At 31.0% G+C, this 16685-nt stretch overlaps 1 protein-coding gene across 2 annotated transcripts; it reads right to left on the bottom strand.

Annotated features, from left to right (window-relative positions):
• Positions 1–5282: 5282 nt before the first annotated feature.
• up (Troponin T, skeletal muscle) lies at positions 5283–15333 on the bottom strand. 2 transcript variants are annotated; one of them, XM_089631655.1, is made up of 14 exons: positions 15296–15333; positions 14959–14994; positions 14574–14576; positions 13505–13522; positions 12944–12961; positions 12295–12331; positions 11853–11978; positions 10852–11067; positions 10146–10364; positions 9809–9901; positions 9448–9528; positions 9064–9142; positions 6559–6790; positions 5283–5531 (listed from the first exon to the last, which is right to left on the bottom strand). In XM_089631655.1, the coding sequence occupies exons 1-13, from the start codon at positions 15316–15318 to the stop codon at positions 6576–6578; spliced, it is 1164 nt and encodes a 387-aa protein (XP_089487781.1). In that variant the 5' UTR covers positions 15319–15333; the 3' UTR covers positions 5283–5531; positions 6559–6575. The 2 variants fall into 2 exon arrangements, with proteins under 2 accessions (XP_089487781.1, XP_089487780.1); XM_089631654.1 differs by lacking the exons at positions 9064–9142; positions 12944–12961; positions 14574–14576; positions 14959–14994; positions 15296–15333 and adding an exon at positions 8573–8651 and having other exon boundaries at positions 13505–13604.
• Positions 15334–16685: the final 1352 nt, after the last annotated feature.

Below are 16685 nucleotides of genomic sequence, written 5' to 3'. Positions count from 1 at the left end.
ATTTAAAGTGAACCTTCAAATACGCGGATTAGGTTTTTTTTTTTTTTCCGATGGCTTTTCCGATTAGAGTTGCTAAAAACCCTTTTTAACTATAAAATAACACGCCATACATATTCCTAGGAAACAACTGCGTGATATTCTATTTTCAAATTTATGGAAATTATTCAAATTTAGAACCATGTGGTCTGTGTATGAACAAAATTACAAAATAACTGGTGGTTTTGCACCTAATGCAGGCTTTTAGCGTATAACGACGGTTATATCACAACACAGCCTGTAATATAGCCCATAATAGGCTCTTAACGTACCTTCCTTAATATATTATCTATTATAAAGCGCAGATTCTCGTCAATTATTCACGCGAATTCACGCGATATCAATATTGTAGGCATGAGTAATGCAAAGAGGAAAATAAATCAACATTGAGGTATTTTCACAAACTATGAATTGTACTACAAATGTGTATTTTTTCATTCATAATTATTGATTTTTGAAACGGTTCCAACCACCTACAACGTCATTACGTAGAAAACGCTACTGGCTGGTAAAACGGCTGTCACAGACGTTGGCCGGCGTGACGTCAACAACGCCACATTCAAGAACAAAAACGAACACGTCGTTTATTTTTATTTTTTAGTAAGTTTTAATAGTTGAAAGGTTTTTTAAATTTTTTTAATTCCTGCAAAAATGCCCGTGACGTCACAAGACGCTTAATTTTGTATCAACAGTGTCAACTAAATACTAAACTGAGTTGAACTCATAATACTGTTTCCCTTTGTATTACGATGAGGTATAATGAGATATGATGTGAGCAGTGTTAAAAAGAGATAACACTACGCTTTCTGTATGCGTCTTATAATACGTCTATGTAATTATAAATATTTTTTGTTTCTCATAGCGTGGTATTTCTACATTTTACTAGAAAAAACAATCGGTAAGTGAAAATTTTGAAATAAGAATTTCGACATTTTTGAAATCAGAATTTGCATATTTTTATTTAGTTATGTTCATTCGCAATATTGAAATCAGATAGAGTCTTTCATCTGCTTTAAGAAACATTTATTAATTTTGGGATACATTCGAACACACAAAATCTACATATTCATCTATTCACAAATTTCTGATAGCAAAACTTAAAATTCTTCATTATATACCAAAATTTAAAACCTGCGAAGATTCGTAGCATGACACTAAAAAATGCCGATGCACTGATACCAACCAAGCAATGCGTTTTATAGCATTTTATTCATATTTAAATAATTATTTATTAATTCTACGTATTATATGAAGGTCTCTTCCACTATCCGAATATATGTATTTTTAATCAATGACGCTTTTCATTGGAGGAACCCCATCAATGTTTTCTTAATTTTTGTCGAGGAAAAAAATTTTAAATACCTTTTTCATGGTCATAAAATATCATGTCATGACGTAACGATATTTCGAAAAAGCGGTCAATTTTGTTCAGTTGGACGCCAAAAATACTAGACACTTAATAATTCCTACAAAAGTAATTTTAAAATATGACATGGCATTGCGGATTCACCGTGGCCTTAGGATAATTCATGAAAATTAAGTAGGAGACGTAATAAATAAACACAAGTTTTCTTCCCTTGAGCATGGCAGGGTATCTATAAATGAAAATTATGTAAAATCAAAATGATAGCTTGATGGATGTATATAAAGAACGAAGTGCTTTTATTGGACAAGTTAATTAATTAAGATCTATTATTTGTATCTTAATTAATTTGATTTTATAAAAATATTAATTAATTAATTAATATGATTTTATAAAAATGTGTTAAAAAATGTTTTAGATAAGAACAATGTATATGCATATATATTATTATGTACATAGTATTAAATACATTTTAACCAAAGTTGTTGTTTATGACAAATGTTGACAATGACAAAGACAAATTAACTTTCACCCGCTGTACATACATCACAGAGCATCCCTAGCATGGCGGGTGAAAAAACTCAAATATGTATCCACTGTAAAACTTTCATGAAATTAATTTAAAAAAATATTTAATTGTTTTTAAATTATAGAACCTACTGAAAGTACCTACACATTTAATAAAAATTATTGACTTTTATTGTAAAAAAATAAATCCTTGCAAGTGACACAAAGAAAAGAGAAAGCACAATAAAAGTGGACTTTTTGAGATTTTTTATAAAACCTATCTATAAATTATGTTAAATCCTTTTTTCATGTCATATGCTGTGGTACGTAGAAGTCTATGCATTAAATTTTGTGTGGGGAGGATACGAGTTGAATTCCTGTACCTTCTATCTTCTACCACTAAATCTTGAACTGAGGAAGTATTTTATATTTCCTTCGATCTTTTTATCAATCACCAATTAATTGATAATAATTCAAAATTGAGTTTAAATTTTTCTTTTTGTGGCATTCACGGCCAGAAGTATTATTTTTGAAAGTGATTTATTTTTGGGACGCTTTGATGCTGTCCGAAACGATGTAGCGCAACTCACATAATAAAAAAATAAAAACATAAATATCTTTGAAAATTTACTTTAAAAAACAAGTACTTGTCAGTGGCGGTCCATGTCTTTTCAGTGAGCTAGTGGTAAGATTGAAAAATACGACATAAATGATGTTTTTCATGCTGAAATTTCATTTTTTGCATGAAGATTTTCAGATTGGGGACGCTGTGCTTTTTCAGCTACAACAACTAAAAGCTCATTAAAAAGTTACAGACCCTCACTAGTACTTGTATAGTTTCATACCAAATCCTTTAATTTTATTTACCTCATTATCCTGTATTCTATTGTAGGAATGATAAGATTTTGTGAAAAACAGATTAATATGTAACGCAAGTAAAATAATTATCGATTGAACGTTTTCATGTGATTATTAATTAAAATAATTGTATTTATATAAGAAGATAATAAGGTTTTTTTAATGTTGCTTGCAATATTGGCTTTAATCTATTCATTTAAGTATTTTGCAGAAAAAGTGTGAACATCTTTTATAAAACACTGCATTGCTGTTGTTAATTTTATATTTTTAAGTATTAGGCTGTAACCCAAAGAAAAACCCTGACAACAAATACAACTTAATATTTTAAATATTATCTTCATGTTCGTTAACAATATTTCAATTGGAAAGGGCGCATCTAAAATATTTTATGTTGAACTCAGAAAACACAATATTTTATGTTAAACTGAGAAAAAATAATATTTTATGTTGAACTGAGGAAAAAAAATATTTTATGTTGAACTGAGAAAAACAATATTAAACTGAAAAAAACAATATTTTATGTTGAACTGAGAAAAACAATATTTTATAACGATTAATTTGATTTTGGGTCAAAAGCTTTGGAGGTTGATATTGTAGATGTGTTGTTAAAATAATTCTCTTGTGGATCATATATAATATATTGACATTTATATATGTGCGTTGAACAAATATTTTTCGCAATGAATAAATTTGAAATGCAATTATCCATATGAAATTATTATAAAATAATGAGTGTAAAAGATTATGTGAAGAAGTATGTGGCATATTGATGTAATAGCACCAATAAAGAAGTACAATAATACATAAATGCACATTATATCCAAAGAAAGCTTTACACTATGAAAAGATTACATTCCCTTAATTTGTTTACTATAATATATATTTATCTACGAAGCTAGATTTTCATTAAGTATTTTGTTCACTTCGATAGAGGTTTAATTTACATATATTATCACCGCTAATATGTACATAATATTGTATGTACGTATGAATAAACTAATGTTAATTGCTTGCTATTCTTATACACAATGTTTGTCTTGTATTTTTAAATGAATATTAATAAAAATTATGATCGTTTCAATGTGAATATTATGTAAAGTTCCTCTGTAATATTATATTGCATTCGGGTGAAAAGAGAAGTGAGGCGAAATAGTATTCTGAATTTCGAACGAGGGATATATTCGTCTTTGTGGTACTAGAAATAACATAATGTATTATTTATGTATATTCATACATATTTATCTATATTCATATATATTTATCTATATTTATACATATTTATGGTACGATAGAATCGAAAGTTTCTTTATAATATTTTGTAAATATTCCATATATAAAGAAAATATTGTAATAACTGTCTATAAGTTTGCATGATAAAAATGATAAAGTGTTCATTATTAATGTATTTCTTATTGCTGTCAAAATAAAGTGTTTTTTGTAATATTTATCTGCTTTCTTAATATATTGATGTTGCATGTATTATATTGATTTCGGGTATAATTCAAGTAGCCACGATTTGTAACACCTCACAGAATGTAGCCGAAAGTCTACATTAAAGAAAAAACAAATCAACTGTCTTATATATTTTTCCTACTTACCTTGTGGAATCAATAATTTTACGGAACAAACTAAATGGTGTAATACTTACCTATTTATTTATTTATTTATTTATTGGATGATTTTTATAGCGCCGCTTTTGCGAAATATCACCTCAGGGGACCTATCTTGCAATCATTCTCGTTTCTTAAAGTGTACCGACATACAAGAATGATAACTTTAACATCCTTTCTATAGTATTTTTTTTTCAAAGTACGAGGTATGGTTTTTGCGGTGTCTTATGCTGCGTATACATTTGCGAACTGAAACGCAATCTGAGGATCGAATTATTGGGAATGAACGAAGCAACCGCGCCGTTTCGCGCCATTTGCCGCTGCTTTGTTCCTTTCCCAAAATTCGAGGCTCGGTTCGCAAATATACCCGCAGAATTAGGTATGATGGCGTGTCTGTGATCATATTAATAATTAGACTCAAAATTTGCTGATAGTATGAAATATTATTTATTCGACATTCAACTCTTTACAGACTAGAATTTACTCATCTTAAAATATTTTACAACAAAAAATAAACGGAAAAAAATACTTAAAAATAGACATGATTATTAAAAGAAAAATATTCAGATGCTGATTTGGGTTGGCTTATAAATTATATTGAAAATTTTCATATTACAAAAGTATAAAAATAGCCAATAGAGTAGAATTTTGGTTTGGGAAAACATTTTCCTTTCAATACTAGTTGATATTGATTGATGAAAAGACCTATCGAAATGAGCCATACAAATTAATTAATATAATAAAAAAACAATAAATTTTTAATTTCCAAAAAGGATTAAAAATTTTAACAAGAAAAGGCTAAATATATTTCTCAATTTGAATTTTAAAGTAATCTTATAAGATAGTTAAGTAATCATTCAAAACAACTTCAGCATTTTAGTAAAAATAATTAAATTAAGAGACAAAGGTTGTGGTGAAAATGTTTTATTGTTCCTTGCCAACTCGTGTTACCAAACTAGTAACAAAAGTCATAGATTGTATTACAAATGATTCAAAATTAAACGTTACAAATAAATTATTAATAAATACATGTTATGTGAATTTCTTTAACAATAGCTTTTTGTGTATTGGAACTAGTTTACACAGATCGGACGAAGAAATTCCCCAACACAGTTTCTGTTCCACGCGTTGTAAAAAGATGATTATGCGGTAGATTTCTGTAAAAACAAGAAATGGACACTGTGAGTACATTTATAACAGAATGCAAGTCAACATAAAGAAAATAATAACACTATTTACGTTAAAAGTGATGCATTGACGGTTTCAACATGGCCGGCTCGTGCTACACTTATTTCAAATAAAATTGTTAAAAAATGATAAAAAATAATTTTTTGACTCCCAGAGACGGTCCACCCAAAAGTAAACCATAAAAGTCACAATTATTACTATGAAAGCTATTTAACTAAACAGCTCAAGATTACATAGACAATAAACTTAAACGCATGTATTTCAGCTCTATACCACCAATATTCTCATAAAACTTTACCAATTGAATGATTTTTTTATCTAACTTGGCCTCGGCCTTTTTCATACAAAATTTCGCCGCGCAGCCGTTCCTCTTAAGAATTATGTAGAAGTAGAAATATTACGGACGTGTGAAGATTATTAGACACAAACGAATTTTTACTTAGTTTTCAAAATGTAATATAGTATAATTACTTTAATTAGATGAATGGTTTATATCTAGTAAGTGGTGAACATTCCATTGTTCGAAGCAATTTAATCCTAGTCAGCGTGCTCCAAATTTTTGCAGCTGTATTTTATCTTGGTTATGTCCTACTTGAATGAGTTCCTATGAGATTTTGCTAAGTGGTTATCTTTTTTTCTTTAATTCTTTCTTCACAATCGACCATAGATTGTCTGTAGGGTTCATATAAGGGCTATTTTCAGGCCACTGGCGCATTGGAATTTGCATATCGAGAAGATAAATGTGGACACCTTTGGAATTTAGGAAGGAGTCTTGTGGTGCATGAATGTTCCATTACCAGATTAATCTTTTTGTGATTTAATTTTTTATCCCTATTCTATAATTTATTCATCAATTACATGAATAAATAATAAAACAGTTGTAAAAATTACGTCCTAAGATGAAACATATGCGAAGAGTCTAAGTTGAGAAAATAACAAAAAGATAATTTTTAAATTTTTTAAATAAAAAGTCTATGAGAGATGAGTAATAATTACCATGGTTTGTGTTGTGTTTATTCCTCTTCCTCTTCTTCCTCCTCTTCTTCTTCCTCCTCTTCTTCCTCTTCCACTTCTTCTTCCACCTCTTCTTCCTCCTCCTCCACGGGTTCGGGTTCGAAGGCGGGTTCGTCATCTTCCTCGACGGCCTTGACATCTTCCTCACCCTCGGGGGAATCGGTCTCACCCGACTTCTTGCCCGGTCGCTCTCCGAACCACTTGGGCAGCTTGGCTGAACACACATCACAACAAAATATTAGCCTGTTTTTTGTATTTGTTTTTTGAAGGAATAAAATACTTTGGGGAGTGACATTATAATATATATATATATTCATTTTTAAAATATGCTCGTTGTAAAACACCATTTTTATTGAATATGACTGCCAACCAGGTTTCGCTTATCTCAAGCTTCATCAGGGCTTATATTTTGATATTATGGCATAATTTTTTTAATCATATAGATCAACAAACGCTGATTCTAAATATGTAAGTTTTATCATATATAATTAAACGTACAATTAATATCGTCATTTAAAAACGATTAACACCGTAAGACACTGAAACGTCCTGTGAATGGTCGGTGGGGTCTAAAAGCACTTCAGTTGCTACCTCATGGGTTAGACGTGAACAATTGTGTGCCAAGTTGCGCTGCGCAGACACGGGTCACTATTGCGATTTACAAATTATTTCAAAATAATTCATGTTTTTTGGAAATTTTGCATAGTTGCAATTTTGCATAACATAACTTGGGTTTTTTGTTTTCACACCGAACTGAGTGGGATTGAACTTTAATAATTGTTATAATTATTTAAAAAAACTATTAAATCCAACATTTTAATTAGAAGGTAAAAAAGGACACAAATCAAGTGCTATTTTTATTTTTTTCCGTTAACCCCCGCTGAAACCGTTTCCTCCTCCCGTTACCTACGCTTCCTCTGATAATTTGTTTCCTCATTTTCTAGTTGTCTCTTTCTATCGCCATTAAGGTGACTATTAATTTTCTTTTTGTATCTCTTTCTCTCATTTCGTTATATTCTTTTATATTTGTGTCTATATATAATTATAATTGATTAATATAATCAACATGAGATAAGCGAAACCTGGTTGGCTGTCATTGATTAATTCAATAAAAGTAGTGTATTACAATGTCTATTTTTTTAATTAAACATGTCGTCTCCGTTATCTATCTCTCTCATCAGAATGTAAGGTTATAACGGGCTCAAAGACAGAGCCATAATTAATTACTGCGCTTCATAACTATTTAAGGATTAAACAAATCCTGAATTTATTTGTTATTTCTTCCATTGAATAATTGAGTCAAATTCAAACACAAATATTATAAAATACTATATTCTTAATAGTATATCTGGATGACTGCACAACGTGAATTGTCATCCCTGTATACATTTTTAGGAGTATTTATTCGATCATTCCATTGTCCTGTAACTAAGAATCGCATTTTGTCTCTCGAACTCATAAAGGAATTGAATCACAATGAATATTGAATTGGCTGAAATAGTCCAAAAGCGTTACCTTGTCGTAGATCAAAATCCATTTTGCTTGGCTGTATAAAAGCAGATTAATTACGATTATTAGATTTGTCAGACTAAAAGCAGCATAATTTGAGCAGTGCTAAAAGGTGTCAAATGTGCTGAATGGAGAGTTTGATTCTATATTTTCTTTGAAGTAATAATTTGCTGTTCTTTTTGTTAAATAGGCATTAGTTTTTTAATGAGTCTGATACTATAATTATTATGTCGCAATGTCTTATGCAAGTTTATAATTTCTCTCGTGTGTATCTTTCATTAATATATCAAGTGCGATGGGTCTATGACCTTAGTTCCTGCAGAAGCCTTGAAGTATATGATTAACAGTGAACACCCTTCCACGTCATCATTTATTTACATTATATGTACAAATTTGTGGTAGTATACAACTCATGCAAATGTTGTCAGCAAACATAATTTGTTAGTTAATATCACGCCTTGTTAACCCTCGACTTTGATGTACTTACTCTTTTGGCGGCCACCAAATTGGTCAGTCTTGTCTTGCCAAAGGCGTTCCATTATGTCCTTGTTGAAGGTTTCAAGACCCTATGGAGCATGTTAATGACAAGTAAAATAACAAATTAACACACACTTCATTCAAGACGAAGGCATTTTTCTTAAAAAGGATCTGTCTCTTATGAACTGCTGGACGGTCTCAAGTGTCACAACAGGCGGGATTATAACAGGGTGATGCAGTGATAAACCAAAAACGTATGCATACAGTAAAAGATATTATACATACATAGTACTGAATGTGAATGGTTTATGGGGTAGGGGCGGTCAATATTGGATTGAGTATATTTTATAATACTGGCGGTTTTGAGGTATTTGAAATGCATTCAAATAGCGTGTGTAGATATTACTTATATACATATGATAATGGGCCATTAACACAATATGATAAACAAATAAACGTTTAACACGGGGCATTCACGGTCTCCGCCACAATTCAGCTTACTTTTGTTGCGTTTCATGAATGCCTCCATACGATCTTTCCAAATTTTGTCACTAGACTCTGCGTATGTTGTGTCGTAACCCTGTTTCAGATAGATCAAAGATTTCATAAGGCTGGCTAGATGAAAGATTCTATTTTTTTTTTCATAAAAATAATTTCTAAATTAAGATTTTTATAAGTTTAAAAAAATCTGAATAAACTTTTAAATAAGCCATTAAAAAAAGATTTGTAACATGTGATCATTATATTATCTAGAAAGTGTCACTTACGTAAGGTGGCCAGTAAATTTTTGGCAAATAAGTAATAAAGAGGAAAAATTTCCTTCCGTGTGTCTTCGAAACACAGATTTGGCTACATTGTAACATTTATACAATTTATTATACTTACGCCTTCAAACAATTTCTTTTTGTCATCGTACGATCTGGTGTCCACACGCCTTTCATATTTGGAGGCGACTTGGATTTTAGGCTGAAAAAAAAACGCAAGTTAAACTTTTTTTTTGTAAATAAACTGGCGAAAAAGTTTTCAAAATGCGTCATTATCTCTCAATTTATGCTAAAAGCTTTTGACTCCGAAATGGATAGATTATCTGAGAAGCTCGTTCAAATGATGATGTTCCATTCTGTGATTTACGGAAACATAGTGCACTCTTTGATCTAAATATTTGTTCTATTATTTGTTTTGATAGGGTCCTTTAGCTGTTTCATGTGAAAGATATTAAGCATCATTGGTTGGTTGGTAAACTTACGGGGTGCTTGCCAGTGAGGGCTTCAGGGTCCAAACCCTTCTTCTGGGCTTTGTGCCTCAACTGTTGTTTTTGTCTTTCCTTCAACTCTTTCAACTGGAACACAAGGAACAAAATATATTAACTCTTGCGAAAATATAGGACAGAGTGCTTTGATATTTGTGTTAAAAATGACGGAATTATCAGTGTGTGGTTATTTTTAAATTCTTGTAAACATTTTCGAAAGTTTGTTTATGTTCTGCTAGAAGCAAATATGTATATCAAGTGAATCATGGGTTGGATATCCTAAAAAGCCCCGCTGGATGAATGAAGTGCTTTGGAGTATTAAGTATTGACTTACGTCGTAGTCCTGTCTCTTCTGACGTTCCTCAAGATCGTATTTCTCGGTCTCGAGTTTCACAATGCAGTCCCACAGTTCCTGAGCCTTGTAACGGAGCTTGTTGATGTCCATGTGTTCAATGTCCAGGGGTTTGATGCGGAAAGAGAGGGAGATCTTCTTTTCTTCTTCAAGTTGTTCCTTGGTCTTATTTCTCTCGATCTGGGCGGAGGAGAGGTTGAACTGGAACAAAATTACACAACTGTTAGAAATATACATGGAAACAATGCAACTTTTTTAAATTAACATACTGCCTTTCCAAAATTTTTTTTTAAATATTGCGGGTTTTTACTGACTGTTATGCTTCTGAATTCAATTTATTGTATGTAGTATTCCGAACGCTATTCCCAGTGACCAGAAGAGATAGATTTAGATTTGAAAAATGATTAAGATTTGAAAGAAATCAAACCATGTTAAGAAAGGTAGGTACTTTTCTATTGACTACGAAAATTTTCATTTTCAAAGTGATTCTTACTGATCGTATTAATTTTCGTTTTTTGATTTTTATAAAGCATATAGTTGAAAAGATAAAATTTTTAATTTCGGAGTGAAAATATTAATGATAATTCAAGTTTATTCCTGCGATTTCAGGATTCAACACTTCTTTGGTTGGGAATTAAGCCATAATTATTGTCCGATTTTATAAGTGAATTATTTTTGGTATACTTACGTTGTTGTCCTTCTTTGTGATAGTGAAGTTAGGTCCAGTCTTGTTGGCATCCTTCATGGCTGCGAGCATGGCTTGACGCTTCTTCTCTGCCTCTTCCAGGCGCATTCTCTTCTCCTCAATCTCACGCTGTTTCTTCTCCTCAACCTCGCGCTGTCTCCTCTCCTCTTCCTCCTTCTTCCTCTGGGCCATGCGCTTCTCCTCCTCAGCGCGAGACACCTATACAATTATGTTCGCGAGAGTTAGAATTAAGAAGTTTGCAATTACAACTTCTGCTACAATTCCACAGTTGACTTGTTCTTCAGATGGCTGCAAAGCTTCGTAATATACAGACAGGTTGAATCCACATTGTGGATAGAAAACCACCCAGTTCAACCATCGATTTCAATACATTTTTTGCTTGGAGGGCTGGGGGATCGAACCCAAAACCTACTGCTTCACTACTTTTTGACTGCCAATAATGCTTCATGTACCAGGCCGTTCAACTCTATAACAAAATCCCGAAGGAAATTGCTGTGATAGAAAATATTAATACGTTCAAAAATGAATTAAGAAAATATGTCTATCTCAATTATTAATGTTTCTTTTTTTGTGACTTTATTGAAATATTTAAAGAAAGATTATGTTTGCCAAACAATGTACATGTTTATATGTTTATAAAACTATTAGCACACACGAAGATGTGAGCTAACTTAAGATTAATAAATAAATAAATAAAAAATAAAAGAGAATTCCAGAGGATTTGATTTAGCGTAGTTCGAATTCCGTGAATCGCCGCATTAGACGCAAGTTATGTTGTCCGCATCCCAACAAAAATGACAAGACAAACTGTTGAAAACACTGTGCTTGGCACACCAGCGATATTCATTTGTTGATTTAAAAAATTGGCAACAAGTTATGTTACTATTCTAATCATTCAAAAGTAACCAAAGAGCTTTTGTTTTCCTGATTAGATTCTGATAGAATTTCTAAAAAAATCAAATATGTAGGTATTTAATAAGTACCTTGCGCTTGGCTTGCTTCTCCTTCAAGCGCTTGAGGTCATCCTCCTCTTTTGCGCGCTGTTTGCGCCATTCATTGATGTACTCCTTCAGCTGTTCATCCAAGTCAGACCTCTTCTGGTCTTGACGCTAAACAAAAACATACAATATCAAACATCGTGGAGCAGTTAAAAGCGAACTAGACAACAAAATATTATAAAATTTTAAATAAAAAAATGAGTTGAAAAAAAAAACATTTCTAAAACATAAAAATAAGAACACTCGCAACCATGATTTTCATGTACCTAACTTTTTGGTAACAAATGATTTTACGGTAAAATAAAACAGCCCTGTGTTTTTTTTAGGGGCGATAAAAAAAGTATTAATATTACTTTTACACTATAAAAACATATGTTGTGAAGTTTGTTTAGATATACATATTATATGAAATGAATCAGAAATTTACCTTGATGAATTCTGGGTCTCCTGCTGCCGCATCTCCTCTGTAAAACAAATACTTATATTAATATGAAGTCCTTAATAACACATTGGTAGTTTTGTTATTAGTTACTCAGAAGTCATCGATTAGAAAAAATCAATCATGGACTCACATAATGTTAAAAATTATATAATATAATATGCACATTGACTTCGTGAAAAAAGATTAACTGAAAAATATTTTTTAAACATTTATAGCACGTAAAACATTTAATACAAAGGGGTAATTTGTGATATTATTCATGCAAACACATGTAGGGAAACATATAATAATTGATTAAACTTGTTCGGGTGACAGCATGAATGAAATCATGGTTCTGTGTTATACACAATCATATTCTGCAATAGTGCCCCGAACTCAACACATGTATTTTATTGTATTTAGGGTAAAGAACACAAACTCCAAATAATCAAATATATATATACTTATTGATATATCGATGATTTCATGCTTCATGTATTGTTCCATGAAATGTGAAGAAATTAAAGTATTATTATGAATTAAATGCATGTATATACACCATCCTGATTAACGTGTGAATTAAATAAAATCAGTAATTAATAGATTAAGAAGTAAAACAAACAATGTGAACGCAACATCAGGTGAGCAGACTTACACGATAGATGGTCTACTCCTAAAAAAAAGAGAAACAAAACGTGTTAACTTGTTGTAGGAAAGAATTTCAATAGAGGAATTAAAATGGTTGTAAGTTGTGTGTTTTAAAGAAGAAAGGTAATTGTTATGGGTACCTTACTGCTGTCATATTTTATATAATATGTTGACTTTAGTGAAATTCTTATGCCTCTTTTTGATTAATCTGTGATAAAATACATAGAAATGTATTCCACTGTAAAATTTACAAATATCTAAATCATACATAATTTAATGATAAGATTCATTGTAAATATGTACAAACTATTATAGCTAGTGTTGCGAGCAATTTTAAAGCAATTTCAATGCCAAAGTTTTCTAAAAAATCAAACATTCCAAAAATCCAAATAGTGTGCAAATGTGTGAGTAATTTCAGCCAAGGGTTAAAGCTTCAGTAGGTGTGACTCTGAAATGTTGTTATGTTACAGTGTTGCCCTGTTAATAAAACATCGTTAGGTGAATTTCTCCACTGACCAGCTTTTTATTTATTTGATTAGCAGAAGGACTTTGTACGACAGAGACTTACTCTTGTTTTGGGGCAGGCCTGCATCAGAAGCACGCCAAACGGAAGGGGGCCAATGGAAAATTGGCAAAAGGGACAGAAAAACATTGCATTATTATCAACTTTCCTCATTTACTATTGAGTATTACAACAAGGGGTTACAACAAACAAATATAACATTATCCTTCGACTGCGCTTTGTGGGCAATCTTTCTGCTATTATTTGTCCTTATCATTCAATTATTGTTGCTAAAATATTACATATTTTAACAAGTATAAAACCCTTTTAAATAAGTTTTGATCTTAAATTTTGGCGGAGGATTTTCCGAATCGAATTATCATAAAACTGTTAAATTTGCAAGGGCTTTTTCAATCATGGCTACCGCATCTTCAATGCATTCGTAATATGTCCATTAAACTAAGAATGATCCGTTTATAAATTGTTATTGTTTCCCAATCTTTGTGACACAAATATGGATGTAACTAAGAGAGTATTATGATCGTTGTCATAGGGTTTGGGGTGTCCAATTATTTTATTTTTGTTGGGTGTTCTGTAAATGTATGTGGATATCGCAAAGATGCTTATTTACAGTGCAAATCCCGTCATAAAGTAAAGGTTGCTAGACATATTATACTATCTGCATTCTGAAGATGAGATAAAATTTTCACACAAAAATGCATAGATTCAGTAAAACTAGAAAAATCTCATATTTTAGTGGTTTAATATTTCCAAACATTTTTTTTCACATAATCGCATCCATTCAATACATCAATTATTGTTTTATTTGTTATTTTTTCAACTTCTCAAAACTCAAAAAAAAACTTAAACACTAGCTTTTCAGCATCAATGAAACACTATCTTCTTGGAAGTATTTCCAATAATATAACTTATTAAATAGTTTTTTTTTAATAAAAAACGTGAAATGTTTCATTCTTCGTATTCAGATTATCCAATATACCAGCTGCAATAAAGTAAATCTATATTAATAAGCAAGAGTTTGTTGCGGTTTTAATAGCGCTAGAATTTCTTAATCAACTTCAGTCATGTTAGGATTTTTTCCAAAGATTACCGTATCAGGAAATGCGACACTTACTTCCTGCAAAAAAGAAATCACACACTTAGTAATACATACAAAAAGTAAAACCATCTTCAATATATAAGTTGATCCAGTAACAGATGTCAAATATTACGTAATCTCTCTTTTTTCACTAAAGTAAATAACAGGAGCGAAGTGGAATTGAACAAGAGAAGAGAATGTTGGAAAAATGTAAACCATCTTCTAGTCAACGAGTTAATATTATTATTGCTAAGATCCAGAGCATTTAAAACTTATAAAATAATATGATGTTTTAAAAAAATCATCACTTACGTAACATATATGTGTTTATCTTTTTCTTATTTTGGGTAAATAATTCATAGCTTTAGTGGGTTACTATGAGTTTCCCACGATATTTTTTTAAATGTTATAAAATACTTACGTTTCAACGACTTCTTCGACTTCTTCCTCGGAGCCACTAAGGAACAAAAACAGAAGATGAATTATCTGACACAACTAAGGGGGATACAACATGCTAGGAATTACATAAAAAATCAACATTCTTAGAGCAGTTAGTTACATACAGAGTCGGATTTTACATTGACATATAATTAATTAAATATTTATGAATGAAGGTAATAAGAATAATAGTAATATTACTACAATGATCCACAGATAACATGTAACGGGAGGTACTGGTGGTACTTAGTGCTTAATCACTTTACGTTACCTTATTTTTTATCATTTCATATTAATTAGGCACATAGTTTGGTACTTACGAATACTCTTCATCGTCAGACATGGTGGCGGCTGGTTATATCTGAAAAAGAAAAAAAAACTAATTATAATTTAAATTTAAATGCTTGCTGTATTCTGCAGAGGTAACTGAAATTTTATTATTAAAAGCACTGATTTAGACTAACACCGAGAGTCCTAAGTTTTAGTAAATTTATTTATTTATGCGTGTCAATTTCGCAAGTATGTACGTTTAACTTTCTACGCTTTAGTGTTGAAGTGACAATTTGAATGATTAGAATTAATAATAATTGTAGTTCTACCTATAAGTAATTCTTAATATTTATTTACTTTGTGACTACCGAAATACGTGATTTCCAATTCACCGTTGAAATCACGTCGTTGTTATCGTGTTACGTTAATCTAAAGTCTATTTTAAGATATCTAATATTAGAAATGCAGTATGTAGTTGTTGGGTACTAAATGTTCCGTTCAAATTTGACGGGTTCACAGAGATATTTGAACTCACACAAGATATAAAAATAACTGAAAATCTCAAAAGTACTGACAATACTATGATCTTTCTTAAATCAATCGTTTTTATCAGTTTCCTAAACAATTAAACTAATTATTAGGGATGATATTATTATATTTTGTCCATTTTAAAAGTAAATCAGGAATAAACTGTACCGTTACATTTTTTCCCAAAAACCATTTGAAAGTCCCTTTCAAAAGCTATAAATGAAATCGCCTATATTGCTTTTAATAACTTTACCAATAATTCAGCCAATATACCAAAAGTTCATGGATATTCTTGAATTTAGGTTTGATAATAAAGAAAACTATTGGTTGGCACCTGCCAGAGAAGATTGATCGAAGATTTTACCAGCAGCGCAAATATTTAAAAATAAAACTTTTGGCAAGCGTCGCTTTTGCGTCTATGAACAGAATAATAATTGATTTCTAATCATCTGAAATTCTTGGGTGTGGTTCAAGGTGGCTTCCATCGTCAACCGATTCAATTAATTTTAAAACGTAAATCAACAAATGTGATATTAATTAAAGAAGTACGCCAACTGCGCTTTCAATATTGTTAAATTTTTAAATAGTATCGGTATTTTGCTCTCGTTAATATTAAGTAATAATCTCAATTGATCTACTTAGGTTAGTGTAGATGTAATCTTTAAAAAAATCCATAAATATTCTCTTTTTAAATAGAAGTTAAAACCGAAAGTTTTTTTTTTCGATTTTTAAATCAGAATTGAGAAAATAAAAAGAGAGTTTTCCAAGATTGTTTGCATTTTGAAGTAATTTGATCTAATGTTATATTATACGAGTGTGATGTGGGTTGCTATACAAGGCGCTCCTCTATAAATAGTACGCGGAGGTTTGGTGCGATCGGCGCGAACCGGATTTGGCCCGCGCCGCGACGTT

The sequence above is a fragment of the Hesperophylax consimilis genome, chromosome 5 (genome assembly GCF_061612785.1).
Source record: "Hesperophylax consimilis isolate HC1 chromosome 5, BYU_Hcon_1.0, whole genome shotgun sequence".
NCBI lineage: Eukaryota > Metazoa > Arthropoda > Insecta > Trichoptera > Limnephilidae > Hesperophylax > Hesperophylax consimilis.
The sequence above is the reverse complement of the archived record's forward strand: the minus strand, read 5'-3'. Positions and strand labels throughout refer to the sequence as shown.